Genomic DNA, 27,150 nt, shown 5'->3' with positions numbered 1-27,150 from the left:
ACTAGTTAAAGAGAGGACCTGATCGTAGTAGCTTTGTCTTCTTTGAGGACGAGCATAACTCAACTCAGAGGAGAGCAGGGCATCTGAAGTGCCGGGAAAGTCAGCAAGTTGCCTGATGACAGATCCGCATGGGGTAATTTCAGAGTGAAGCCTGCAGGTGAAGAAGGGTGAGGCTGAGGTAACACAGGATTTGCGGACAGATGGCTGGCAGCAGCGGGGAGACCAGGCAAAGAGGGGCCAGGGGTACTGAGGAAATGATGACAGTAGTCGAAGTTTAGAGCCATGAAATGGGAGGACGGGGCAAGGGGAGGGGAGGAAAGATGCATCAGAGAGGTAGGAGTGGAGGCTGCTTAGGGGAAAGCAGGAGGAAGCAGCTATTCAAGGAACTGACGATTTTTAAAAGTCATCTTTAAGTCGGTATGTGGGAGAGATAGCCATTGCGAGACAGAGAAAGTGTTAAGACGGAGGGGCTTCTGTGCTGCCGCAGCTGTGAATGGCTCTACAGGGAGGGGTCCAGTGGCCAAAAGACAAGCCCAGCAGGGAGGCAAAGAGGGTAAATGGGCAGTGGTTTTCCAGCTCCATCCATGTCTCCATGGTTAGTTAGTCAAGCAGGGGAACAGCTGAGAGACAGGTTATATGCGGCAGCTTTTTGTTGGGAAAGCACAAAAGGGGTCATCTCTGACAAGGGAGTGTTGAAAATGAAGCCAGATGTGAAAAATAATCTGCAGGCCTAAAAGGGAAAATTAGAAAATGAATATGCCAAGAAACATAAACTTAAAATCTAAAGATTTGCAAAGGAGGACATTAAAACAGTTCTTAAATGGCTGTGGAGGAGAAAAGAATTAGGTGAAAACAAGAAATGTTTTTTGCAGCATTTTCTACAACAGGCTGTTTGGATAAACATATTTAAGTTCCTGGGACCAGAGATTTAGCTCAAGGAGGGAGGTGGGAACTTCCTGAAGGTGCCACTCACTACAAAGGCAATGAGAAACCATGAGGGTGGGGACACACCCACTGGTCCTTTGGAAATGGGAAGAGGAAGGAGAGAAAATAATGGTCCTGGGGCTCTGTGAGACACAGGCCAGAATCGGACAGAAAGAAAAAAGCAACACGTGTACTTTTCTATGAAACTGGTAGCTCAGGATTTGTGAGGGATTTGGGTTTATCGGTTAATGAGGGGCACATTCTGTGTAACTAACGTTCAGTAGGTGGTGTGACGCATTGCTGTCCAGAAGGCACAAAGCACGAAGCCTGAATGAATTACTTTAAGGATTGCTAGGAAAAGCCTCAAGTGTGCCAAGATTCCTCAAAGATCTCTTGGCCCCTCTGCCCTTGACCCTTCCCCTAGCAGCAGGGACTCTTAGAACTTCCCAGTACTGTTTCTATTGTGGGCTCTCTGAAGCAGTGTTTCTCAAGTGGGAAGCCCAAGTCCCCCGTGTACCCTAAAACTTCCCCATTGCTCTGGGGAGAGGATAAGGGATTGTTCGGTGGGCAGCCATGCCTGACCACTGCCTCATCCATTTCTCCCAATCCCCTCGACTGCCACTCTTTGGAATTCCCTTATTGCCATTGGGTGGGGACCCAGAGTAGTCATCTCTTTGACCAAGCCCTTGAGGTGAGGGGGACCGGGACATCCACCCTTTATTTGACTCATAATGGGTTTGGCTGGATCTAGAGCTTGAGCACCACAGAAATGCCCATCCGTCATCTTCCACTTCCTCCTGTGTCTCTGGATGGGGCAGCCTGACAGCAGCACCTCGTGGTGTTTCCAGGCTTCTCTCCAGGACCTGGATCTTTGAATTGTACAGGCACACAGCCTGGCTCTATGCCCTCCTACCCCAACCAACCCTGGCCCCCTACCTGCCCATGGCTGGGTCTGGCTGTACCTTGCCCTAGGGGGCGGTGAACCTTGTGTCTGGGAACCCGCCGGGCTTTTTGCAGCCAGAGCCTCAGGCCCTCTCTGCTTTGCCTCAGCAGTCTGCAGAGGGCCACATCCGGCCCTGAAAGGCTGCAGGTTACATCTCAGGCCCTGTGCACCCTTGGCCCCGGGAAAGAACCTGAGTACCTGAGGGTGGCACAGAGGAGACCTCCACAGAGGCATAGAAGCTCAGCAACAGAGCTTCTCAGACTGAAGGAAATTTCGTGGTCATCTAGCCTAGCACCCTACAGATGGTCCATTCGTAGAAAGTGGAATCAATTTAGTGGGATGCCACCAGCAATTGCGAAAAAAGTTAAACAGAATATCAGAGTGCAATTTGTGTTTCAGTGATACAGTTTTTTTTTTTAATATTTTATTTATTTATTTATTTATGGCTGTGTTGAGTCTTCGTTTCTGTGTGAGGGCTTTCTCCAGTTGCGGCAAGTGGGGGCCATTCTTCATCGCGGTGCGCGCGCGGGCCTCTCACTATCGCGGCCTCTCTTGTTGCGGAGCACAGGCTCCGGACGCGCAGGCTCAGTAATTGTGGCTCACAGGCCCAGTTGCTCCGCGGCATGTGGGATCCTCCCAGACCAGGGCGCGAACCCGTGTCCCCTGCATTGGCAGGCAGACTCTCAACCACTGCGCCACCAGGGAAGCCCAGTGATACAGTTTTTCATACGTAGTGTAGACTCGTCAAGAATTGCAATCCAAAAAGCTTAAGAGACCTGATGGAGGTCTCTTAAAGCAAACTGAGAGGCTCAGTAGCTCAAGCCACCGATGTCTTCTTCTCTCCACGTGCCTCCCACCCTCTCCAACCACAAACATACCTGAAAATATGTAATTTGCCCTGTGGTATGTGGTTTAAGGAGCCTGGGATTTGTAGTCGAGGTCTGGGTTCAAGCCTAGCTGGGTGACTGTGGGAAACCATCTAGCAGTGTTTCTCAAACAGTATCCCAAGGACCCCCTTTTCAGAATCATGAGTTTCAAGGGGAGGGGAGGTTCCTTGTTAAAAATATGCATTTCTGGACCCTAACCCAGGCCTCCTGAATCATAATCTGTAATTGGGGGCCGGGGCAAGGGAGGGCCCAGCTAGAGTATCTGCATTTTCAATAACCTCCCATTGAGTGTGATTGTTATGCACACTCAATGTTCCAACCACTGATCTTGACATTTCTGAGCTTAAATTTCTTGATACAAGAGGTAGAGATGGAGTGGATAATGTATGTGAAGGTACTTTACACACTGTAAAAGCACTCTTCAGACTTGAGGTATTCCCATCCCATGACATCCTTCTCTAAATGACACTTCAGGGAAGATAGCACCAGGAGAGTGGGGTAGTGGGGTCTGTGCACTTAATGGGACCAGGAAAGTTAAACGGAAAAAAATGAACCTAACCCATGTTTATTTCTTCTTCTGTCTCTTTCCATCTCCCACCTTCTGTCCTAAATTTCCTCTTCTTGATCTAAGCCCAACGGCAGTACCGGTCCCATCCGTGGAAATGTGTTTAGCATGGGCTCTGTGCTTTGTGGTTGGTGATGATGCATATCGCAACCGTCCGTCTGATGCGTCATGTTAACCTTTTCAAGCCCACTGTAACGTGCAGCTTCCTTTAACAGAAAATTCTCACAGTCCTGAATGCTGAGCTTGTTGATTCCCTACTCACTGTGCTTACTTACACTGCTTAGTGTTCAGCAGAAGCCTCCCTGAACATGTGTGAAATAACTACCCAACATACCTGGACTAGTGCATTACTGCGGCTGCTGGCGCAGACAGCGCAGGCCCTAAAGGCTTAAATCAGAGATGTGCAGACTGAAGGCGAGTTACCTGGAGGTGGTCGGGAGCTTTCCCCCAAACCTTACGAACAGGCTGCCGATCCAGGCCCCTGGGCCTCCCTTTCCTCCCCTTCCCTCCTTGTCACCCTGCCCCTAAGTGCAGCAGCTCTTCCAAGAGGGAGGCTTTATGCTGAGTTCTAGAAGACAAATGAATAACCAATGGTTTCTCGTGGTAAGAGTGAAAGTCTCAGTGTTCACCTAGTACAGGGTGTTCCTATCTCAGGGTCTCTCTGCCCAGTTTTATTGGTTCTGCCCCAGGAGCAGTGCCAGGCCTGGAGGCAGGACAGCTGTAGCACTAAGGACGGTTCCTAAGGAAGATGTGCCCCTTCTTCCCTGCCCATCTTTCCACTCTTCCTCCTGGTCCCCAGTGGCTGAACTAGTGTAAAACAGTTCTATTCCCCTTCCAGATAAACAGTCTTCTTCTTCTGCCTTTGAGTTGAGGGCTCATTCTTTTTTATGTCACCAGTGCCTCCTGTTTATGCTGAAGGCTCCAGCGCGGGGTGGGGATGGGGAGGGTTGCAGGGGTGAGAAGGAAGGGAGGTCGTCTCTTCCATTATTCCCAATATCAACTAGAGTCAAGTGAGAGTGAGCGAGTTAGAAATGATGCCCAGAACAGTCCGAGGCCTGGGAGTGCAGGCGGGCGTGGGGCGTGGGGCACGGGGCGGAGCCCTTGGAAGAAGTGAAGGGACTACTGGGGAAGGGGTTGGAGGACACAGTTAGCTGGAAGTTTGGTAAAGGAATAATGAAAAGAACTCCAGTGGAACAAGAAGGAATTAGAAGCAAAGCCCCGTTCTGGGCAGGCTCTAGACTTGCTGCAGGGAGAACAGCTGAGTAATTGAATGGCACTGTGTTAATTTCATGTTTTTTTCTTGTTTCCTTTTCTGTTCCCAACTCCCTTTCCCATCTTCTGCCTTCTCTGCACCCTGAATCCCATCTTTTCTATTTTCCTTCCCCCTCTCCTCTGCTCTCATGCACACTTGGCACCTTCCCCCTTCACCTCCTCCCGCCCACCCATCTCCTCCCCCCAATGCCTTCATGTTTTACTCTACCCCCACCCCGCCCCCAAGCTCTCTGGCGGCTGTGAGTTGACCGTGGTCCTCCAGGACTTCAACGCAGGCCACAGCAGCGAGCTGAGCATCCAGGTGGGACAGACAGTGGAACTGCTGGAGCGGCCGAGCGAACGGCCGGGCTGGTGTCTGGTCCGCACCACGGAACGGAGTCCCCCGCAGGAGGGCCTGGTCCCCAGCAGCGCCCTGTGCATCTCCCACTCCCGAAGCAGCGTGGAGATGGACTGCTTCTTCCCCTTGGTGAAAGGTAGGGGCGGGGGGTTGGGGGGCGGGGAGGGATGTGGACCAGAGGTCGCTGGGGACGTGGCCTGCTTGTTAGAAGAGCATCATGGCACTCACTTGTCTCAGGAACCCGTTCTGACCTTGTGGGGTTTCTCTGGGACCCACTTGTGAAGAAAGTGGGTTGGGAGCTTAAAGGGAAGGAGCTATGGAATGGCCATATAACTTTGGAAAAGTCATTTAACCTTTCTGAGTCAGTTTCATCTTAAAAATGAAGGTTGACTTAGATGACCCCTAAGATCTCTTCTAACTCTCCAACTGTATCACCCAACCTCCAGAAAAGTCCTCTTCTACCCATGGCCCAAAGCCTAGACTCCTCCTTTCTCCGCTGACCCCCTCCCCCTCCACAGCTACTGCAGGCTCCCCGGCCCCCTCACCCCTACCCAGCTGCTCACGCTTCACACAGGACCGAGCAAACTGCAGGGGAACACACAGCACAACCGCGTCAGGTTTGACCTTCCCCTCAGCCCTGCCAGGGCCTGAGACACTCATTTATGTGCCTTTGACAGACAAATTACTGGAGCCTTGGCTTCTGTTTAATATAAGCTCCGTGTTCCTTCCACGTGCTTGCTTATTCGCTTCTTCTCACATCGGGCAGACTGAGCCACTGAAAACACTGCTTCTCCAGTGTGAGGGGTGTCGCTGGGCTGGCAGCATCCGCATCCCCTGGGAACTTTTAGAAATGCGAATTCTCAGACCCCACTCCAGACCTTCTGGGCCAGGAACGCGGCGGCTGGCGGGGGGGGGGGGGGGGGCCTGCGGTCTGCGTCTTAACAAGTCCCCAGGGAATTCTGATGCGCACTCGAGTACAACAGCCACTGACTTCAGAAGTCAAGGCTGGCAGCGGCCTTGAAGTCACTCGTCTTACATGGAGGAAACGGAGGCCCAGAGAGGGACAGACCCAGAGTTCTCTTAGTTCTGAGCTTCTTTTTGTCACTGGTCAGATAACCTGCATCAGGGTTTCCATGCAGACGTGTGCTAGGTATCTATGGGATGGGAAGAGGGAGGGACCTGGTTCTGTTGGGAGGAAGGGACAAGGGTCGCCACGGAGACCTGTTGATGCTACGGACTAATTACGTTGTGAAATGTTTTCCTTGCTGGAATTCATCGGGTCCATCTCAAAAGCCTGACCTCCTCCTCTCCTCCACGAGGTGGCTCTAGCAGGTTGCATTACTGGCGCTGCCTGGCTCTTCCAGGGGCCTCGCGGGGGGCGGGGGGCGGGGGCTCCATCTGGAGGATGGCAACTAAAACCTGATTCTCCTCCCTCCACACGCACCTGTGCTCCCCTCTGCCGGCTTAGCCACCACCCGCTTCTCCGCCTTTTCTCTGTGTCAGGAAGTTGTGTGGCATCTGTGATTGCAGGTGCAGCCCCTCAGCCCTCTGAAGTAGCCCCTAGAGAAACTCGCGGGACCAGGGAAGGGAAAAGCAGGGGATCTCGGGAGTACGGTTCTGCTTGAAGTCTGACCGTGGGGAAAACGTGGGCACAAAGAGGCTAGAATCGTGCAGGTGAAATGAAATAAGATATACAAGACACTTAGAACAGTGCCTGGCACTCAGTACATCCTAGGTGTCATGATAAGTTACAGTTTTTATATCACTCCCGTAGATTATTCAGCAAAATGACTAAAAACTCCCATCTCCAGAGACAAAAGCAAGGACAGCGATTTATTTGCTGGGAAAGACTAACCGGTCACTCATGTCCAAGAGTGGGGTGGTCCGTCAGGAAGGGCTTGGCTACAAGGGGAGACCGGAGGCTTCTTGCCCTAGGTCTGGCCTCCCTGGTGCCTGGCTGAGTGCATCCCTCCCTGCCCCGGCTCAGCTGGGGACGTGGGGGCACTCAGGGTAAGAAGTGCAGAGGGAGGGGAGTTAGCAGAGAGTTCACTGAAAATGGAGCTGAGGATGCGGGGTGCAAGCTAGAGGTCAGAGAGAGCACAGGGAGTGTGTCACAGAACGTTCCAGCTGCCTCAGCCGCCGTCATGGCTTCTTACAAGCACCACTCCCAGCGCCTATCGCCCATTTCCTTGGCTCTTCCTGTTGGCAGTCTGTTTGCTGTCTCCCAGCGTAAGTCCATTAGGCGGGGCCTTCCAACGACAGCCTGTGAGCTCTCACTGGCCTCTCACCTGCGTGGACTCCCGGCAGTCAGGCTTAAGTCTCTGTTCTCCACGGAGCATAGCTGTGGCCCTAACAAGACCTCGGCTGGAAGTGTGTGCGCCGATGCACACGCCTCGGCTTGGAAAGGCCCTCCCTCTCTCTCCAGGGCCTGCCCAGAGCGCTGGCCTCTTAGCAGAAATTCAGTAAGCTGTTCCTTCTCCCGTCCAGCTGGCTGCCTGCTGGCCGCCTGGCCTCCTCTCCTCTCAGAGTGATTTGTCTCCAGCAGATGCTCCACCTTCTAAGTTATGCCCAGCGGGACTGCGGATGAGACGTTCTGGGGGTTGTGGAATAGGACAGGGCCTCCTCCGGTGTCGCTGGAAGTCCGAATCCATTTCCTGTTCGGTCCTTAGAAGGCAACTGGTGCCCTTAACCTTCGAGAGAGCGTCAGGCCAGTGCTCCTACGGGCCGTGAGAAGCAGGGGGTGTCCGTGTGATGTGCTGAATGCTCAGGCCGTGACCGCAGAAGAAGAGGCAGAAGAGCCCTGGGGTGTCAGCACGAGGAGGGGACTTGGAGAACCACTAGAGCGGAGCTCTCAGCCCTGGCCACCTAGCATCCCCTGGAAGCTTCACCAAATGACAAGGCTCAGACCCCACCTACAACACGTGGGGTCAGAATCTCCAGAGTGGGCCAGAGTTGTTTAAATGCTCCTCGGGTGAATCCAAGGGACAGCAGGGTTGAGAACCACTGCACTGGCCAGTTTCCTCTCTTGTAGGGGCACCTTCGGGCACAGGAAAGCAAGGTGGCTTCCCTGAAGTCACAGGGAGAGTTGGTGGCAGAGCTGGAGGAGACCCAGGGCTCCCGCCTCCTTGCCCTGCACCCCACACACTGCCTGCTGGGCTTCCTAGAGGCCGGAGGCCCTTTCTCCAGTCTTTCCCTCCTGTGCTTTCTCAGGAGACAGTGGTTGCATGTTTCCTCTTGATATATCTGTGGCAGCACTGTTGGTGGAATTGTGTGACAAAGTAGAGCAGCCTGCCTTTCCTCTTATTTTAATGCCCCCCTGACATCGTAGAGCTTCTCCCCGGGGTTGGGCTCTGTGGACCTAGTCATTCTCTTCCTAATCCCCTCTCACTTTCTCAGCAGTAAGTGGCGAGGGCAGCACCTCCCAAGGGACAAAGATTTTGTAGCGGTGGTTTCAGTTCTGGGTGCATCTTAGAACCACCTGGAGGAGACTTTAAAAATTATTGATGCCTCACACACCACCCCAGACCAATTAATTCAGAGCCACCAAGGGCCTGGGCATCAGTATTTTTTAAGTTCCTTGGTAATTCTGATGGGCTGAGAGTCGCTGCTTTAGGGGTTTGCCACCCCCCAAGAGTCAGGCTTAGGAGGGACTTAAAGATCCATTGGTAGGGGTCAATATGCAGTTATATAAAGAACTCCTACAACTCAACAACAACAAAAAAATACAATCAGATTTTAAAATGGATGAAGGACCTGAATACACATTTCTCCAAAGAGGGTATACAAATGGCCAATAAGCCCATGAAAAGATGGGCAACATCACTGATCATGAGGGAACTGCAAGTCAGTATGGCGATGAGAAACCACTTCATACCCATCAGGAAGGCTATTATTTTTTTTCACAAACCATAGAAAATAACAGGTGTTAGTGAGGTTGTAGAGAAATTGGAACCCTCGTGCCCTGCTCGTGGAAAAGTAAAATGGTGAATTGCTATGGAAAACAGTATGGGGTTCCTCAAAAAATTAAACATAGAATTACCATATGATCCAGCAATTCCACTGCTGGGTGTATACCCCAAAGAATTGAAAGCAGGGACTCAGAGAGGTATTGTTTGTACACCCATGTTCATAGCAAAGGTAGAAGCAACCCAGGTGTCCAAGGGATGCATGGGTAAACAAAAATGTGGTATATACATATAATGGAATATTATATAGCCTTAAAAAGGAAGGAAAATCTGACACATGCTACAACATGGATGAACTTTGAAGACATTATGCTAGGTGAAATAAGCCAGACACAAGAGGACAAATACTGTATGATTCCACTATGTAAGGTAACTACAGCAGTCAAATTCATAGAAAGTGGAATGGTGGTTGCCAGGGGCTAGGGGAAGGGGAGGAATGTGGAGTTAGTGTTTAACGGGTACAGAGTTTCAGTTTTGCAAGACGAAAAAAGTGTTGGAGATGGATGATGGTGATGGTAATACAACATTGTGAATGTACTTAATGCCACTGAACTGTACCCTTAAAAATGTTTTTTTTAATTAATTAATTAATTAATTTTTGGCTGTGTTGGGTCTTCATTTCTATGGGAGGGCTTTCTCTAGTTGCAGCAAGTGGGGGCCGCTCTTCATCGCAGTGCACGGGCCTCTCACTATCGTGGCCTCTCTTGTTGTGGAGCACAGGCTCCAGACGTGCAGGCTCAGTAGTTGTGGCTCATGGGCCTAGTTGCTCCGCGGCATGTGGGATCTTCCCAGACCAGGGCTCGATCCCGTGTCCCCTGCATTGGCAGGCAGATTCTCAACCACTGTGCCACCAGGGAAGCCCAAAAATGCTTTTTTAAAAAAGCATTGGTCCTGGGTACTTCTGCCCCAGGTTCCAAAAAACAGTCTAGGTTCTTCTCCACCCAGCTCTATAGGATACCTGTGTTCCTTTTCTTTTCCTGTACAGTTTTTGCCCTGGCTGCAGCTGAGCACCTGGAGAAGCTATAAGGAAACGCCTGTTTGCTTAGCCAAACTAAACCAGGGCCAGGTGAGCCCTGGGGCACATGTCCTGGAGGAGAGGGGCAGTGCCCATGGCGACCCCAGCTTGTTTACAGGGAGTCCTCTCTTATGGGGTCTCCTGATGACTTCTCCTGTTATCACCTAGATGGCCTTAGGAACAGCTTACCCAGGCTGGGGAAGGTGTGAAGGTACAGAGCAGTGGAGAACAATGGGCTCTGGAGGCATGTACCACCAACAGCCTGAAGATGCTGAGCGAGTCTGTGATACTGTGGACGTATATTAAGTGTGACGTCAACTCGTAAAAATACCTGACATTTATTGAGTCTTACTATGGGCCAGGTTCTGGGTTCATGCTTTAATGTTTTCCTCATTTTACAGACAAGGAAACCAGGTCTTAGAAAGATCAGGTAACTTGCCCAGAGTCACGTAGCTTACTAGTGGTGGATCTAGATTTGAACTCAGGTCTGTCTGTTCCCCAAGGTCTCACTCTTCACAGTGCTCTACGACCTCCCAAGTCTGAAGGCATTTGAGACAGCTACTTTAGTTTATTATCCTTCACTCTGACTCGGCTCCCTTGGATTTAACCAGTCTCGCTGGGTGAAGGTTGAGAGAGCGTGAGCCCCATACACACGGAAGCACGTACTGCCCTCCCACTCTCTCTCTCCCCTCTGGCCTCCTGTGCTCCCTTCCCTATGGGCAGTAGCAGCAGACAGATTTCATCCTGTGTGTGCTTTGCCCACTAGAAAGAGCCTGGTGTCCCTGGCTGGAGCAGGCTGAATGGGGTCCAGCTCTGCTAGGGGCCAGCCAACCGCTGGAGCTGGTCCAGGCTGTCCTGCAGATTCACTGCAGGATGGGAACCCCCTGCACTTTCTGCTTCCAGGGGCCAAAATGTGCCTTTCCTATCTCCTCTGCTATCAAATGCAGACACTTAAAGGCTCCTCCTGTCTACCGACTCTGGAGGGTCTACTACAAGTCTCTCTCTCTTGCTTTTCAGTGTAATTCTGCATTAGGAGCAACTAGTCAACAACTAAACTCTCACGGTTTTCGTTTACTCCATAATGCCACCCATGGGGCTGTACCACGGGAAGCTGAGAAAAAAAATTGAAGGATGAATAGTCCCCAAACATTGCCTTTCAAGAATGAAGTGACATGTTAAAACTACACCTTGCTGGTCTCCACTCCTACTCCATTCGCAGAGGACCACATCTGTAATTGACCAGCTGTGAGGAAGCCACTTTGAAATCCAGGACTCACCCCCACCCCATAGGACAAAATTATCTATGAAAGTGTGATGAATGAGGATGGGAATAAGTTTCCATGCTAGCCTACAAAATTTTATTTAGGAGTAACATAACTGAATATAGTATGTTTGCAATGAAAAATAGTGGTAAGGTTTTTAAAAGTCACTATTGAATAAGAATAACTAAAACCAAAAATTAATACATTTGAATGAGAAATGTAATTAACTTGAGTGCTGACACTTCTTGAAGAAAAGTGTGTTTTAAGATGGATGGAGATGTATTCGTAGAGACTCTAAAAGGAGCTCCTAGTCATTTTTCAGAATTATAAAAGGTTAGAATTTAAAATTTCTCTTTTTATAATTGAGTAGAAGTGGTCCTTGATTGGATTTCATTTTACTTCAGAACATTGAATTTTATGGGTTCTTAGAATCGTAGAACTGAAAAGCACCCTGAAAGTCTTCTGGTTCACTCTCTCCCCTAATATAGGACCCCCTCTTAAAATGTCTCTGTTGGGTGGTCAGCCAAGCATTACTTGAGCACTCCCAGGGATGGGGAGCTCATTACTTCTAGAGGAAGCCTGTTGTATTTTAGTACAATGCTAATGGTTGGAAATTCCTCTTACTTAGTGCTGAAATCCAGATACTTTCTGCTCATTCTCCTCCTATTCTCTCCTCCCCAGGCCCCCACTTGAAATCCACCAGTCCTAATTCTCATTCTCCATCTCCTGATCTTCATCTAGAACAAAGTAATTTGATTTGCATCTAAAATGATAGACCCTTCTTTCCTTGGGGAGAATTTCATTAGAGCCTATCAATTTCTCCATACATCTTTTATTAAATCCTTAGAGCAGAAAAAAACATTATGGATTAAATTCAACAATCCTAGCTTGTTTAAGGTGATTATTTGTGTGTGTGGTTTTTTATTGAAGTATAGTTGATTTACAATGTTGTGTTAGTTTCAGGTATACATGTTCTTTTCCAGATTCTTTTCTATTATAGGTTATTACAAGATATTGAATACAGTTTTCTGTGCTATACAGGATCCTTGTTATTTATCTAATTTATATATAGAAGTGTGTATCTGTGAATGCCAAACTCCTAATTTATCCCTTCCCCACACCCTTTCCCCTTTGGTAACCATAAGTTTGTTTTCTATGTATGTGAGTCTATTTCTGTTTCATAAATAAGTTCATTTGTGTCATATTTTAGATTCCACATATAAGTGATATCACATGGCATTTGTCTTTCTCTGTCTGACTTACTTCACTTAGTATGATAATCTCTGTGTTCACCCATGTTGCTGCAAATGGCATTATTTCATTCCTTTTATGGCTGAGTAGTATTCCACTGTATGTATGTGTATGTGTGTGTGTGTGTGTGTGTGTGTGTGTGTGTGTGTGTGTGTGTGTGTGTGTATGCCACATCTTCTTCATCCATTCATCTGTCAATGGACAGTTAGGTTGCTTCCATGTCTTGGCTGTTGTGAATAGTGCTGCTATGAACATTGGGGTGCATGTATCTTTTCAAATTAGAGTTTTCGTCTTTTCCGGATATACGCCCAGGAGTGGGATTGCTGGATCATATAATAACTCTGTGTTTAGTTTTTAAAGGAACCTCCATACTGTTTACCCCTGCACATCGGTGCCTCGGTCTCTCACACACCTCTGATCTCATCTCCTTTTCTCTGGGCTCAGGCTTAGTGGTAACTGCCTTCCACTCTGAGGCTCTCTATGGGCTGGTCTTTTTTCCTGGTTATTCCCTGCCATCATTCATATTGTTACTTGTTCTAAAGTAGCACTTTTATTACCTTTTATCCATATCCTCCTGATTTACCTCTAGAATCCCTTCCAGTTCTAAAACGTCTGCTTTTTTTCTCTCCACATCAGGAGAGAATCACTTTAGCAACCTAAAGTGATTAACCTAAGTATCCTATGTTTAATCCATGCAAGCATAGCATAAATATCCTCATTTTGAGGTGCAATTTATAGGTTGAACCACATGAAATTGCCATTTTGGTAGTCAAAACTGGTTGAAAGTCAGCAATTTTAAATGGTTCAATCTAATATGTTACAATCAGCCTATCTTTTTCATAGAAGTGTACTTGCAAATCTTTGAGAAAACAGGGGAGGGCTTTGTACTCAGGGTGTCAGATGGGCCGGGAAGAGGACAGGGTGTGGAATGAGTAGAAACTCACTTCATCTTAGTTTCTGCATCTATAAGGGAAGCTGATAAAAATTACCCATCTCTCAGAGCTGCTGGGAAGCTCAGAGGAGGCGATGTTAAGGAAAAGTGATTTTAAACCATGAAGTTGGTCTTTTTGTTATGTGTGCAGGCTAATTGTTTAGAATAAAACAAAAGCGACCCTGCTATGTACAAGGCTTTACGATGGTATGTGGTAGACCCTACAATGACGTGATGAGAGGCGTGGAGTAACTAAGAGTCTTGGGGTAGAAGACCTGAGGGGTCTGAATCCTGGCTCAGATACTGACTAGTTGATAACCTTGGACAAGATACTTAAAATCTATAAAATGGGCAGTAATGCCCACTTCCCTTGAGTTAGACTTCTAGCCTATGCTTACCACCCTAGAGGCAGTCAATTAATGTTAATTTCCCTGCCTGCCCTTTGTTCTAGTTCTGATACCTCTGTAGGGAGGCGTCTAGAGTATTTCCAGCCTGAATCTTCTCCAGGGGTCAAGGGGTCAAGGTTCTGTTTCTAGTTCCATCCATAGGTTTTGCAAAGGCCTGACATTGTCTCTACTCTGCACCCTCCCCTCTCTCTCAGTTTCCATTCCTGGCCTACTCCGGGCCCTTTCTACAGTCTACCAACAGCAGGTCCATCTGGCTCTATGATTTCCCAATAAATAATGGTTTACTCCTCTCTTCTTTTATAAATTTATTTATTTATTTATTTTTGGCTGTGTTGGGTCTTCGTTTCTGTGCGAAGGCTTTTCTGTAGTTGCGGCAAGCGGGGGCCACTCTTCATCGCGGTGCGCGGGCCTCTCACTATCGCGGCCTCTGTTGTTGCGGAGCACAGGCTCCAGACGCGCAGGCTCAGTAGTTGTGGCTCGCGGGCCCAGTTGCTCCGCGGCATGTGGGATCTTCCCAGACCAGGGCTCGAACCCGTGTCCCCTGCATTGGCAGGCAGATTCTCAGCCACTGTGCCACCAGGGAAGCCCCTACTCCTCTCTTCTAACTTTCTTTTGCCTTCTACCCAGTGGGTAGAGATTATATACGACATATTTAAGCTGAAAATTCAACTTATTCCCTGGCTTGTACCTCTCAATGCCCTGTTCTTTCAGTGATTAACTCTGGTTGTTAAAGGTAACATTCCGACAACACCATAGAGATGGGCCAGCCTATGTGAGGAGGGCTGTGCTGAGATGTTGAATGTGGGGCTGGGCATGAAGGTGTCCTTCCTCAATTCAAAGAGGAGAAGGGCATAGGGCAGTTTTGTAAAAACTGCCTTATTTTATTTTTAACTGATTTTCTTCCACTTACCTGTCTATGTTAGGATGGGCCAGAGATGGGTCACTAGTTATTGACCAACTGGAAGCCCTCCCAGGACAGTTTCAGGAAGAGGGAGATATAGGTGCCATCCAGTCCACGCTCTTCCCTCCTTTTTTCCATTTAAGACTAAAGGAGCAACAAAGACAATTAGAAACTGCCCCGAGACTACTTTGTTCTAGGTGAGATGTCCTGCCTAGGACCAGCTACCATCTTTCTGATACTATTTAGGACATCAAAGGGCTTGGAATCAAGGCCTCAAATAGGAAAATGTCAGGCCAGGCCACATCCTCCTTTAAGTACACCCTAGTGCAGTGCTGCCTCCAAGAGGGACTGGCACAGGAGGAGATGTTGCATTATCAAGAGAAGGAACTGATGTCTCTGGGGCCCCCTGCAGAGATCCTGCCCCTCTCCTTTTTGTAGCTGGCCTGCTGAGACTTAGCTCATGCCAAACACCTGTTTCAACAGCAGTTTCATGCCTCCTGGTGTCCTCTGTAAATCTGTGAAGTCTGCACGAGGATGAAGCTTCTTATCATCCGGAGTGGAGGGAGGGTGAGGCTTAAATAGCATCTTTGCTCCTTGGAGCCTCGTGAGCAAGCTCAGAGCTGGTGGAGCTCAGAGCTAAAATGAGAGCCTCGGATTCAGTCCTAGAGAGGAGAGGTTGCCGCTGATGGTGCTTGCCTAGGAGAAGCTGGGGATAGATGACGGAGAGGAGGTCACTCCAGAAAACAGAACTTTCCCCGAAGAGAAGATGATGCAGTTGTCTCTTACTAGAGCTAGCTAAGCTGAAACCACTTTCCCCCCAAAAGAGCAGGGGACCCAGAAATGACATGCACTGGATGTGGCCTGGGAAGCAGAGAAGGAGCGATAGTGGCCTCATAGCTGGGGGGCGTGCCCACCCTATCTGCTTAGGGAAGGTCACAGGGGAGAGGGTCGTGGAGGTCGCGAGGAGCAGCCCTTGCAGGCCTAGGCCTGAGGAGCTCTCAGCGGCGGGATTCTGATGCTGCTTGGCCGGACAGTGTCAGCATCCTGCTGAGGCCACCTCAGTGCCTTCCCCTGTGTCACTCAGACCTCGAAAACAACTACCCTTCCTCCATAACCCTTGTAGGATTGAAACTGCAGTCTGAACCCAAACTCGGCAGCATGTATGAGGAGTGCTTCCGTTTGCAAGTCTTGCCATGTTTAATACCAGCTCCCTGCCTACCAGCAGCAGAGAGGCTGTCCACTCATGGACCAGCCGGCTCCTTTTCTTGTACTTGCCTTTGGGATAGGACTGGGCTGCCTAGTTTCCCCACCTTTGTCCCCCAGCCCCAGCCAGGAACGCTGATTCTGATACCACGTCCACTTGCCTTACTCTCCACAAGGCCCTGAAGGCCACAGGAGGTATGGGTGCCTACTTTTGTACACAGGTGGGCACGTAGATAATTACCATTGCTGGCTCCCGGCTGCAGGGGGAGGCCTGGGCCCTGGGCTCAGCTCAAACAGTCCAGGGCTCCTGTCTCACTTCAAGTAATAACAAAGTCCCTTCTGTGGCTGCAAGGAGGCTCCTGCAGAACCTGCCCCAGAGCCTGTTCTCTGACTTCATCTCCTCTGTCTTAGTTTCCTTCTGCTGCTATAATAAATTACCACAGACTTAGTGGCTTCAAACAACACACGTTTATTCTCTTATAGCTGTGTAGGTTAGAAGTCCAACATGGGCTCTAGGGGAGAGGCTGTTTCCTCACCTTTTCCAGCTTCTAGAGGCCACCTGCATTCCTCGGCTCATGGCCCCTTCCTCCATCTTCAAAGCCAGCAACGTTGCATCCCTCTGGTCCTTCTTCCAAAGTCACATCTCCTTCTGACAACAGTGGGAAAGGTTCTCTGCTCTTAAGGACTCGTGTGATTACATTGTGCTCACCTGCGTAATCCAGGATACCCTCCCCATCCCAAGGTCCTTAATCACATCTGCAAAGTCCCTTTTGCTGTGTAAGGTGACATATTTACAGTTTCTGAGGATTAGGGTGCGGACATCCTTGTGGGGAGGGGCATATTTTTCCTACCAAATCCTACCACCTCCTGACCAGCCTGCCTGACTGAACTCTTCCCCAGTTGAGCCAGACACTCTGCTACCCAGCACCCACCCCTTCTGTCACCTCTGCCTGGAACACTCCAGGTCCTCAGATACCTGGACAGCTATCACCACAGTTCCTTCACATCTCTGCTTGAATGTCACCTGATTAGAGAGGTCTTTGCTCACTCCCACCCTCTTCCATCCCACTGTGTACCCCTTTTCCTGTTTTACTTTTCCTCATTGCAATTATGGCGCTACATGACATATTTATTAACGTTTATTGTCTATTCCTCATACTGCCCCCACCCCAGATTTCCTGTACAAGTGCAGGGATTTTGTCTATTTTGTTCATTACTCTGTCCCTGGTATCAAGAACAGTAGCTGGCATAAAAGAAGTTACTGTAAATATTTATAGAAAGGAAGGGAGAGAGGGAAGAAGAAGGAAGGAAGAAGGAGGGAGGGAGGGGAAGAGAAAGGACCATGAATCAAGGACCCCTGAGAGAGTTCATGTGTGAAGGGCGAGGCTCAGCGTGTCCTCCATCCCCTGAGAACTGGAGAGGAAACCGGCCAAAGCTTTACCAGGGGAGCCTGAGGATGGGGATAGGGAATGATGTTCTGATGCTAGGAGTTCTGAGTGAGAAAGTCTTTGAAATCCTGCTTCCTGGGAAATCTTCTCTGGGGACACATGGGTTCAGCAGCTCTCATTTATCTGGAATGGTTGAAAACTCAGAAATATAAGGATGGGCAGTGTCTTCCACATTCCCTCCTATTAATGAAATCTCCCATAAACTGACCTGAGTTACATCAAGGCAAAATCCACTTTGCATTTAATGTGTCAGAAACCTCTTCATTGCACCCATGAATCTACATGCTGCCGCAGCTGCTACTTCTGCCTGTGGGAGGGGAGGGGGCACTGACGGTTGGAATGAAAACACCATCCCTCATAGTGGACACTTAGCAACGGCAAGCCTTCCCAAATTGGAACTCAGAGTGATAGACGGGCACTTCTTACTGTCCGAGTTTGGGAACACTTTGACCTACTTAGAAGTGAACGTTTTTGGAAGTAGATAAACCTGGAGTGGTTTGTTTTTAGCAACTCCAACTGCAGTCATCTCTCACTTTGATAAATAGCTTGTCTCCTCCTGAGCTCGGATCTCCAGGAGCCCGTCCTGGCTGCCCGCAGCTCCACCCCAGAAGGGCATGAGCACTGGTTGTTCTGGGGGAGACACCCGGGTCCTGTGTGAAGCCCCACAGCCTTTTCAGCATCGCCTGGACTACCCTTACCTGGGGCTTGGTTCAGTCCAGAGGGTGATCGGGCATACTTCCTTCCTGAAAAACAGAGGTTTGTTGGCAGGGCGAGCCGAGGCTAAGCTTTTTGAGCATAAGTGAGACAGCCAGAAGGAGGCAGACACTTGTCAGCTGGGCAGGCAGAGAGGGAGCGAGGGACACCTTTACAGGGCATAGTTGAAGACAGATAGGACGAGCTCAGTGGTGGTTTAGTCCTTGGATTCTGGGAGCTGTCGCTATGTGGATGGAGGCACCCACGGGGCCAGCAGGCGTGCAGTGGTTAGACCACACTAAACAGGTATAGTTAGGAGAAGAGATTACTATGCATAATGCTGGCAATCATGCTTTCCTGTAGACATTACTATTAAAATAACACATATAACCTGGGAATGGTTGTCCACATGGACGTTACACAATTTTGAAAGACGTATTTGGAGTTCTAATTAAATATAGAAGCAATGTACAAATTGCACCTCCTTTGTTTTAATAAGTGTTTCTGGTCACTGATAATTATTCTTCTTCACACAAGGATGAAACCTCTACTTTATGTCCAGTCTTGGTCTGCCTCCAGTTTCCCTTTTCTGCCACAAAAAAATTGAACCAACTGCTTTCCTAGAACTCACCTTGTTCTTCTTTGTCTTTGCTCAGGGAACAGTCTTATTCAATTTCTGTTTCTCATATCATTTTCCCATTATAAATTCCCATATACAGGTTAACTTAGTGACTTGCAGATAGTAGATATTCAAAATCCAGCTCTTCGTTGTATAAATGATCAGTACTTGACAAGAACCTCAGAGTTTTAAGCCACAGTCAGAAACAGAGGCCAGGACAGGATAATATGGGGAAAATTATGAACCACCCTGGTATCAGCCATCAGGCAGTTCACAGGCCAGAAATCTACACAGGGAAGATGAGGGTTAAGGAGCATGCGGTCAGTAACTAGAGAGTGTCGCGGGTCGTGGGAGGATGTCAGAGTCTGAGAAAGTGAAAACATTTGAGTCCAGGTGCTCCCTAAACTCTGTAGGTACCATGCAGGAAGTAATCCCAGAGTCCCAAGGTCCATGGTCCTTTGCCCTGACTTCTTACTGAAATCACCTGCAGAGCTTTTTACAAACTCTAGAAGGGAATCTGGATCAGAATCTGGGAGTGGGTGCTGGAAGAGAGATGTACTGCTGGAGGAAAAGGCAGGTAAAGTGACTGGTTGGGGTGGAGCTGCCCACAGTCCCCAGAAACCACGCCCACAGCCCTCACCTGGCATGTTCCGGAGAAGGCGTGTACTGTACTTGTGGCTGTAGGAAGGTTCTCACAGGAATCTCTAGGCCTGAGTTGCGGCACAGTTGCTATTGCCTTCTGTCTCTGGGCTGAGCTCTCAATAAGAAATCTGGATAAATGTGATTTTGAAAAACTCAGTTCCTGTAAATCTGAGGAGAATAAGTCTAAAGGACAAAATTGGACACATGTCTGTTGGTGAAAAGGGCAGATGCCTTAGGTCATGGTCCAGCGTTCCTGAAGCCTGTGGCTAACTTGGGGGGAGAGGGCAGACCCACTAGTCCCTGGTACCAAGCCCAGCATTGTGGTATACCGGGCCCAGTATGTGTGCAGGCTGAGACCAGCAGGAATTCTTTGGGGTTCACTGTTGTGGGAAATGGAGATGAGATAAAATGGACACATCGGTAGGCAGAGAGCCTAATTCATGTAAGATAGACTTTGACCAGAAGCATAACTAAAGACAAACTGCCAAAAATAAGAATAAGATTCAACCATCTGTTTGGAAATTAGGAACACTCCAAAAATATTGCTATAGCTCAGAGGTTCTTAACCTGAACTTTGGGAGTGGGTGGAGTGGAGTTTGCAAACCTTGAGATTATAGAGATTCAACTGCCTTATACAAAAGAGATGTTTACTTGGGCTCCGATAAGGTCCAGGGATAGATAAGACTTTGGAGGAAAAGTGTATTCAGGTGATGGCATCAAACCTCACACACAACCCGCTACCTCTCTCTCATTTCATCTCTTTCCTCCATGTTGGCTTTATTCTCAGGCAGCTTCTGCTTATGTAGTTATGGCAGGATGGCCTCCAGCTGCTTTACATTAACATTCCACCAACTTAGAAATCTTCTGGGAAGGGATTTCTGCTTTCCCAGAAGTTCTTGCTAAGGTCTTCCAGTTTATTATCATTGGCTGAAATTGGGTCATGTGCTAAATCTGAACCAGTCCTTGTAGCTCGCTGGCCAAGCCCAGGTCATGGGCCCATCCTTAGAGTGGAGGGTGGACAGAGGGAGGATGTCAACTACATCCACAAACATGGTCTGAGAATGGACGAGAGCTGGTTCCTCAAAGAAAAATCAAGGTGCTATTACAAAAAGAAGAGGGTGTAGATTACAAACAGATGGGAGAGACCGCTAACTAGTGGTTCTCAAAGTGTGGCCCCTGCACCAACAACATCAACGTCACCTGGAAACTTGTAGAAATGCAAATCCTCAGGCCCCAACCCAGACCTACTTAATCAGAAAGTCTGGGAGCGGGCCCAGTAATCTGTGTTTGAACTCACTATCCAGGTAATTCTGATGCACACTCAAGTTTGAAAACCAGCACACCACACCAGTGGTTCTCAAACTGTGCTGCATCTTACAAACACCTGAGGAACTTTAAAAAATACTGATGCCCAGCCTCACCCAAAGGGGAATTAATCTGAATCTTGAGAGGGTTGGAGGGAGGAAGACCCAGGCATCAATGGCCCTTAAACTTGGTTCCACCCTGGAATCACCTGGAGAACCTTAAAAAAAAAATTCTAATACCTAGGAGTTAGAAAATCTTCCCTGATGATTCTAATAAGCATCTGTGTTTAAAAACCATTTCCCTACCATCCCCTCCAAATTGTCCTGAGGACAATTAAAACATCTAGATGTAAGTTAGGGGATTCAGGCACCTATTTTCTTAAATCCCTCAACTCAAAACTTGGTCAAATATCTGACATTGATTCCCTTCTCTTTCACGTTCACGTTGAATCTGTCCTAGTGGCTAGCTCCACAAGGACTGGGATTGTTTTTGTTCGTGAATGTAGACCCAGTGCCTAGAACAGAGCCTGGCATATAGTAGGCACTCAGTAAGTGTTTGCTGAGTTAATGAATTGGTCTGAAATCAGTCAGTGTCCCAGTAGTGTTCAAGACTTCCTCGCTGGGTTGTAGACATCACTGGTATCATTCTGGAAGGCACACGAGGACGGCAGTGGGACTCTTGGGTTATGGATGCCTAACCAGTCTCCAAAATGTGCTGACCATATCAATTCAAGATGGATAGGTGTTCCTAATGGTTTTATGCCTTTAAGTTGACAGTAGGATGGATTCCTGGGTTATAATAAGGACCAATGGAAACATGCCTGATGGATCCTTTTCATGGAGACTAAGACTACTTTAGGGTCTACTTGTACTCTGATTTTTTTTTGAAGTATAGTTATACAATATTATATAAATTACAGGTGTACAACACAGCGATTCACAATTTTTTTTAAAATTTATTTATTTTTTATTTATTTATTTTTGGCTGTGTTGGGTCTTCGTTTCTGGGCGAGGGCTTTCTCTAGTTGCGGCGAGTGGGGGCCACTCTTCATCGCAGTGTGCGGGCCTCTCACTGTCGCGGCCTCTCTTGTTGCGGAGCACAGGCTCCAGACGCACAGGCTCAGTAGTTGTGGCTCACGGGCCTAGTTGCTCCGCGGCATGTGGGATCTTCCCAGACCAGGGCTCGAACGCATGTCCCCTGCATTGGCAGGCAGATTCTCAACCACTGCGCCACCAGGGAAGCCCGATTCACAATTTTTAAAGGCTGTACTCCATTTATAGTTGTTATAAAATATTTGCTATATTCTCTTTGTTGTACAATATATCCTTGTAGCTTATTTTTTACCTAATAGTTTCCAGTACTCTGATTTCTGAAGCAAGGGCTGAATCTTCCTCAGACATCTAATTCAAGCCAGTTTCTACACGATGATGTTGTCAGCCTGTTGCAAAAGATTATGATGCAAAGATGACCCAGTGTCACTTAAACACAAAGGCCCAACAGGAAGGTTTAAGTAAAAAAGGAACTGGTTACTCACCAAGCAATTTTGAAGCATTTTTGAATTCCTATCAGAGTGCCCCAAAAGTATTCAAGGAGGTGGATTGGGTGGGTAGACCAAATATGGACTCTTGTATCATAGCATCCAGACAGTGGATCACAAGCAAACCAAGTTCACTTTTCCAAGGGCTGAAGGTACTGGCCATTTTCTGCTCTGGGCTTGCAAGGACAGCAAAATGGGTGTTATATTTGGTGATATAGAAGAGAGAACTAGACAGCAGTACCGGTTGCCACATCCTGCAGTAATTCAAGCTGTCAAGATGAGACTGACCAATAGGATGATCAGTGAATTCAGGAATCTGGGGTGTGGGCTGCATGAGCAATTTGAACTTTCATTTCGCTATTTCGTATGTGGAGCACCAGGGGTACATTTCCTGCTCGACAGTGAGATTCTTATATAACACTTGCCAGGAGGGGCCATCAGGGAGATGGCAGTGGTAGACCTAGAAGTTAGATTTTGACTATGGGTTCTGCTCTTCCTACATGGTGAAGCTTTTTAGAGTTTCTCTTTAGAGTTAAATCATTGAAGCCTCATCAGCATTCATTCATTTAGTTTCTTCAGATTTAAAAGAGGACCCTACCTTATAAGGTTTTTTGGTGTGGATAAATGAGCTAATGTATAGAAGGCAACTAGGAAACTGCTTGGCACAAACAAATGCTCAATAAATGCTAGCTTTTGTTACTCATGAAGTTGTGCTACTGTGTTTACTGAGCATCGACTGTGTTCCAACCATGTGGCAGGTGCTGCAACACAAATAAATAAGGCCAAAACCTAAGCATGGTTCAAACTGAGAAAGGAAGCCCCAAATCCTGGTAACTCCTAAAAGTCTTGTCCTGTGGCTATCTTTCTTCCAGGTGGGAATTGAGTGATCAAGCTTCTGTTTTTTATCCCTCTCACAAGCTTCCCCCCCCTTTTTTTTTTCCTGATGAATGGGCTCTCTCTACTTTGAGTGCTGTATGTTTCCAGCCATCCCTTTTCCTAAATCTGGACACAAAGGAATGGGAGAGATGCTTTGTGAGTGATAAACACAGTGGTTCATGGGAAGGTCCAGTTGGTGTGGTGCAGGTGGGCTTCTTGGGGGGGGGGGTAGGGGGGATGTGAGTTTGACCTTGAAATATGAAAAGACTTAAAAAGGAAACAGATAGGGATTTAAGTAAAGGGATGATAGACCCACTGGGTGTGGTTGGGGGGGGGTGAATGGACATCTTCCACCATGAGTAAGGTGGCTGCAGTTTCTCTGTAGGCACTCACTCAACTGGAACTATAAAACATCTCTCTAACAGCTACTTCATGGATATGTTTTAAAATTCTCTTAGCAATCCTGTAACATGGGAATTCTTTTTCCTTCTTTTATTTTTTAAATGAGGAAACTGAGGATCAAAAAAGTGAAATGACTCGCCTAAGGTCAGACAGCTACTAGGTGACAAAACAGCCTTGAACTTCCGTCTTATGGTTTCTTTGCAATACTGAGCTTTCCCACAACATCATTACCACCCCGGAGCCGATGAAAAGGGGAGGCACGATTATCATTATTAGCCTTAAATATTAAAAAGAAGGAACGAAAAGCGTAGGTGAAGGTGTTTTCAACACAGAGGGGGCTGTTCATGTTCGGAGGCTGAGGACAAGGAGGGGGTGAACCTGTCAGAGAAAAGGCACTATTGAGTCCTGAACCTTCTAAGTCTGCTTCTCTGCCACCTCTTTGGCCTCATCGGATTGCGGATTTTAAGCCAGAGCTGACTGTGGCGGCCTTTGAGAAGAGAACGCTGCACTAAAGGGGAAGCACCTGTTTTGCGCCGAGGGTTGTGTACGCGCCTCCTCCCCTCGCGTGCCCCGTGCCGGCGGCCAGAGCGGCCTTGCATAAGGCTCTGGGCCACGCTGCCGGCGGGACTCGGGCAAACAGCTGGACTTTGGAACTCCGCCCCCAGCGCCGCCCTCCCCGCCGGCCCCTCCCCTTCTCCCCAAGGTGGCCCTGGCTCCCAGAAAGTCGGAGTCGTTGCCGCGGTGCGGGACGGGAGGGCGGGGAGGGACGGCCGAGGTTGCGAGCTGGCTCCGGGGCCGCGGGGCCGCGGTGGCCTGCCTGCTGCGCTCCCACGGCGGCGGGCACCCCGGGCCATGCGGGAGCGCTGGGGCCGCGCGGCAGCATGAAGGGCGGCGACCGCGCGTACACCCGAGGTCCCTCTTTGGGGTGGCTCTTGGCGAAGTGCTGCTGTTGCTTCCCGTGCAGAGGTGAGTGGCTGTCGGCGCTGCGCCTTCTTTTTAGGCAGAGACCGGGGCAGCTGAGTACGGGGTGGCGGGGTGGCGGGGAGCAGACCGTGGTCTGGGGAAAATGGGGGTGGGGAGGGGAGCACGGCAAAGGGAGGGTTTGCTCCCAACTGTGTTCATTGCAGTTTCTGCGGCGCGAAGCGGTTCGCTCGCTCTCCACTCTCAAGGAGCTTCTGACTTGGATGCGGAGCTGAAGTTTGGGAACTCAGTTACTTACCGGCGACTTTGGATGCTGGGCTCCAGCCTGCAGAGGGCTTGGGGCGCGGATGCGGGGGAGAGGGAGAGGCCACTCGGAGCTCTGCGCGTCCCTGTAGTGGCAGAGTTACACTTTCCTGCTCTCATTTACATATGGACCTCAGCCGCGGGGTTAACAGATGACTCTTAGCTATAGGAATGTGTCTGACACTTGTCTCTACACCAGGAACTATTTTTGCCAAGTGACAACTTTCTTTGGGGACTAGAGCGGGCTTTTCTCTGCCTGGGCTTTGGCAGGTCAGCGTGGGTCTGCAGCTCTGGGCCGGAGCTTGGCTCATTAATTAACCAAGAACTCTCTATGTACCCAATTAGGACTGTATTTAATTATTCTGCTAATTTTAGTGTTGTCGAGGAGACTTGCAGGAAGCAACTAATTTCCCCAAAATCAGCCTGCAAAACACGATGGTGAGAAGGATGACAGAAGGAAACTTATCAATGTGTAGCCTATCCTGAAAAAGAAATCGAGCCCTTCCTAGACAGAGTTAACAGATGTTCCTAACACAGTTCATGTCACTTTAACGCCTCAGCTTGGAGGGTCGGGGAGATTCTGTTTCTGTGTGGTTAGAAGTGAGAATATAGGCTCTCACTTGACATAAGCCCTTTTAAAATTTCAGGTGTCTCGCCTCCACCCTTATTTGCAATGCCCCAGTCTCCTTACCCATCCTCGCCTAACGAGTCCTGATGGAACTCTCTGGGAGTTAACTGGTGAATAAACTTCATCCAAGTGACCACCGCATCCTCTGTGCCCACCCCACACATAACCCTGACAAATTCTCCATGCTAAGCAGATAGGAGACTACAAAAACTAATTAAATCTGAAGGACCTTTCCCCAAGTCATTAGGGTTCATAATCTCAGCGTCAGATTCTCTCAATCCTGCATTTAATTAGAACAGCTTGGAACTGAATAGTAGCTAACTCTAAAAATCAGAATTCAGAGGGAGAAGGAATTTTAGGAGGCCAGGGACCCTCACAAAAATCCAAGCCTAGTTCAGAAACGTTCAAAACCAAGGCTGGGAATTGAAGCAAGGGGGTATTAAAAGGGAGAGGAAGCAGGAAATGGCCAAAGGGAATCCGAGTGGGTGGGTTTGCGCTGAAGGCTGGGCTGCTTTCATGGTGAAGGGTTTCCAAGCAGGATTTCTTGGGAGTCCATTTCCTGTCCAAAGGCAGAAATTGGGAACGTGGGCGGTGCTTATCTAAAGGCCCTGCAGCTGCCTCCTTGAGTCCAGATGTGTGGCAGCTGCAGCTTCCTTACAGAGTAATTCTCCAGGGGTCTCTCAGCCTTTGCTTTGTTTGTGAATTGCCCTGGCGGGCCCTCCGTGTGGTGGTGAGAGGAGGGGGCTGGTAGCCCCCTTGGGGTGCCTGCTGGGTCACCTCCTGTCTGCAGGACTGGGAAAGCGGCGGCTGCAGGCTCTGTGGCTTGCCAGTGGTGGTGGGGGGGGTGGGCGGTGCTGGAGCCAGAGCTGGAGGAGACCATTGCCTCTCAGCTGAAGACAGAGGGAGGCAAAAGGCCCAAGCAGTGAAAGCAGCTTAAAAGGGAAAAGGAGGGTAACAAAGGTGGGTGCCTCTCGCCTTCTCCCTCTTCAGTCCTTATTCTTTGCCACATCTGAAACATGTGAAGATGGAAAACCGGGGCTCCAATCTGAGGAAGATGGTGGGGGACGTGATTTAGCCACCCTTCCAAGAGCCCCTGGCGGCCGCTGGGCAGGATGATGTGTCTGAGGTGTTGGGCACTGCCCGGGGGCTCTCTGAGTGTGCTCTAACAGCAAGGAGAGCTCAGAGTCCCCACCCAGCCCGAAGGCATATATTCGAAGCAGACTGAAAAGATAATGTCTTGTACTGAGCTCGAGTGCATTGTCCAGAGCCCCAGAACGCCATGGGAAGAAGCTTGCCCAACTGCAACACAGAGAAGGGCTCGGGCGAGAGTCTGAGAGGCTAATGGGAGTGCAGGGCATCTACACCAGGGACGGTTGGCCTCCCTTTTCAGTTAAACCAGTTCCTCTGGTTGTACAGATGACTGTGAAGCTAATGGTTTAGAACTCACTACTATGGTTCCTGAGTCAAGGGGCCTTGACTAACTGGCTTCCAGTCACTCAGCTTTTAAAGGACACCTCCTTCTAAAGTCTGGGACAAAGGAACCAAGGGGAAGTGGAATGTTCTGGTTATTTTTGACACAAAGCTAAGCTATCCTGGACTTGCTCTGGTGAATCCTAAGTGGTTGCAATTGTTAACACTAGGGTAAGAGTCAAGGATTTAGTGACGTACCTTTGTGGCCTTTAAAGATCATATTTGAGAAAAATATGGATGAAGTCAATGGAGCTTGTCTTTGGATTTGGAAAAGTGAGGAAGGCAACTCTCTTGTGTTCTTCTGTTCCAGTTTTTGGTTCTGTTAAATATGGGTATGGCAAAGGGGTTTGATGAAAGATGACCTTCCTTCCGTACCTTGAAATAAGTATTGAAGGGCAGGAAAACTGAAAACCAAGGGTAGAACAGAAATAGAGATGGGTGAG

At 48.7% G+C, this 27,150-nt stretch overlaps 1 protein-coding gene and 1 long non-coding RNA gene across 12 annotated transcripts in view; one reads left to right on the top strand and one right to left on the bottom strand.

Moving 5' to 3' along the window:
* Positions 1-27,150, top strand: part of KALRN (kalirin RhoGEF kinase) — a gene marked incomplete at its 3' end in the record, with an annotated part of 654,541 nt that overhangs the window by 515,116 nt on the left and 112,275 nt on the right. For 4 of the 10 annotated variants that reach the window (XM_082458482.1, XM_082458476.1, XM_082458483.1 and 1 more), the window contains one exon: positions 4,818-5,064. In XM_082458482.1, the coding sequence (XP_082314608.1) occupies positions 4,818-5,064 (247 nt within the window). Of the gene's footprint in view, positions 1-4,817; positions 5,065-24,089; positions 24,352-27,150 lie in introns of those variants that run through there. The other 6 variants (XM_082458489.1, XM_082458478.1, XM_082458477.1 and 3 more) reach the window with 6 other exon arrangements.
* LOC309659229 lies at positions 10,724-26,020 on the bottom strand. Of its 2 annotated transcripts, XR_014262681.1 has the most exons (6): positions 24,605-26,020; positions 19,264-19,393; positions 18,010-18,054; positions 16,400-16,512; positions 15,132-16,287; positions 10,724-14,804 (listed from the first exon to the last, which is right to left on the bottom strand). It is a non-coding gene; the product is annotated as an uncharacterized lncRNA (long non-coding RNA). The 2 variants fall into 2 exon arrangements; XR_014262680.1 differs by having other exon boundaries at positions 10,724-16,287.

The sequence above is a fragment of the Balaenoptera physalus genome (assembly GCF_965194825.1).
Source record: "Balaenoptera physalus genome assembly, chromosome: 4".
NCBI classification, from domain to species: Eukaryota; Metazoa; Chordata; class Mammalia; order Artiodactyla; family Balaenopteridae; genus Balaenoptera; species Balaenoptera physalus.
Note: the sequence above shows the minus strand (reverse complement) of the source record. Positions and strands in the feature narration are given on the sequence as shown.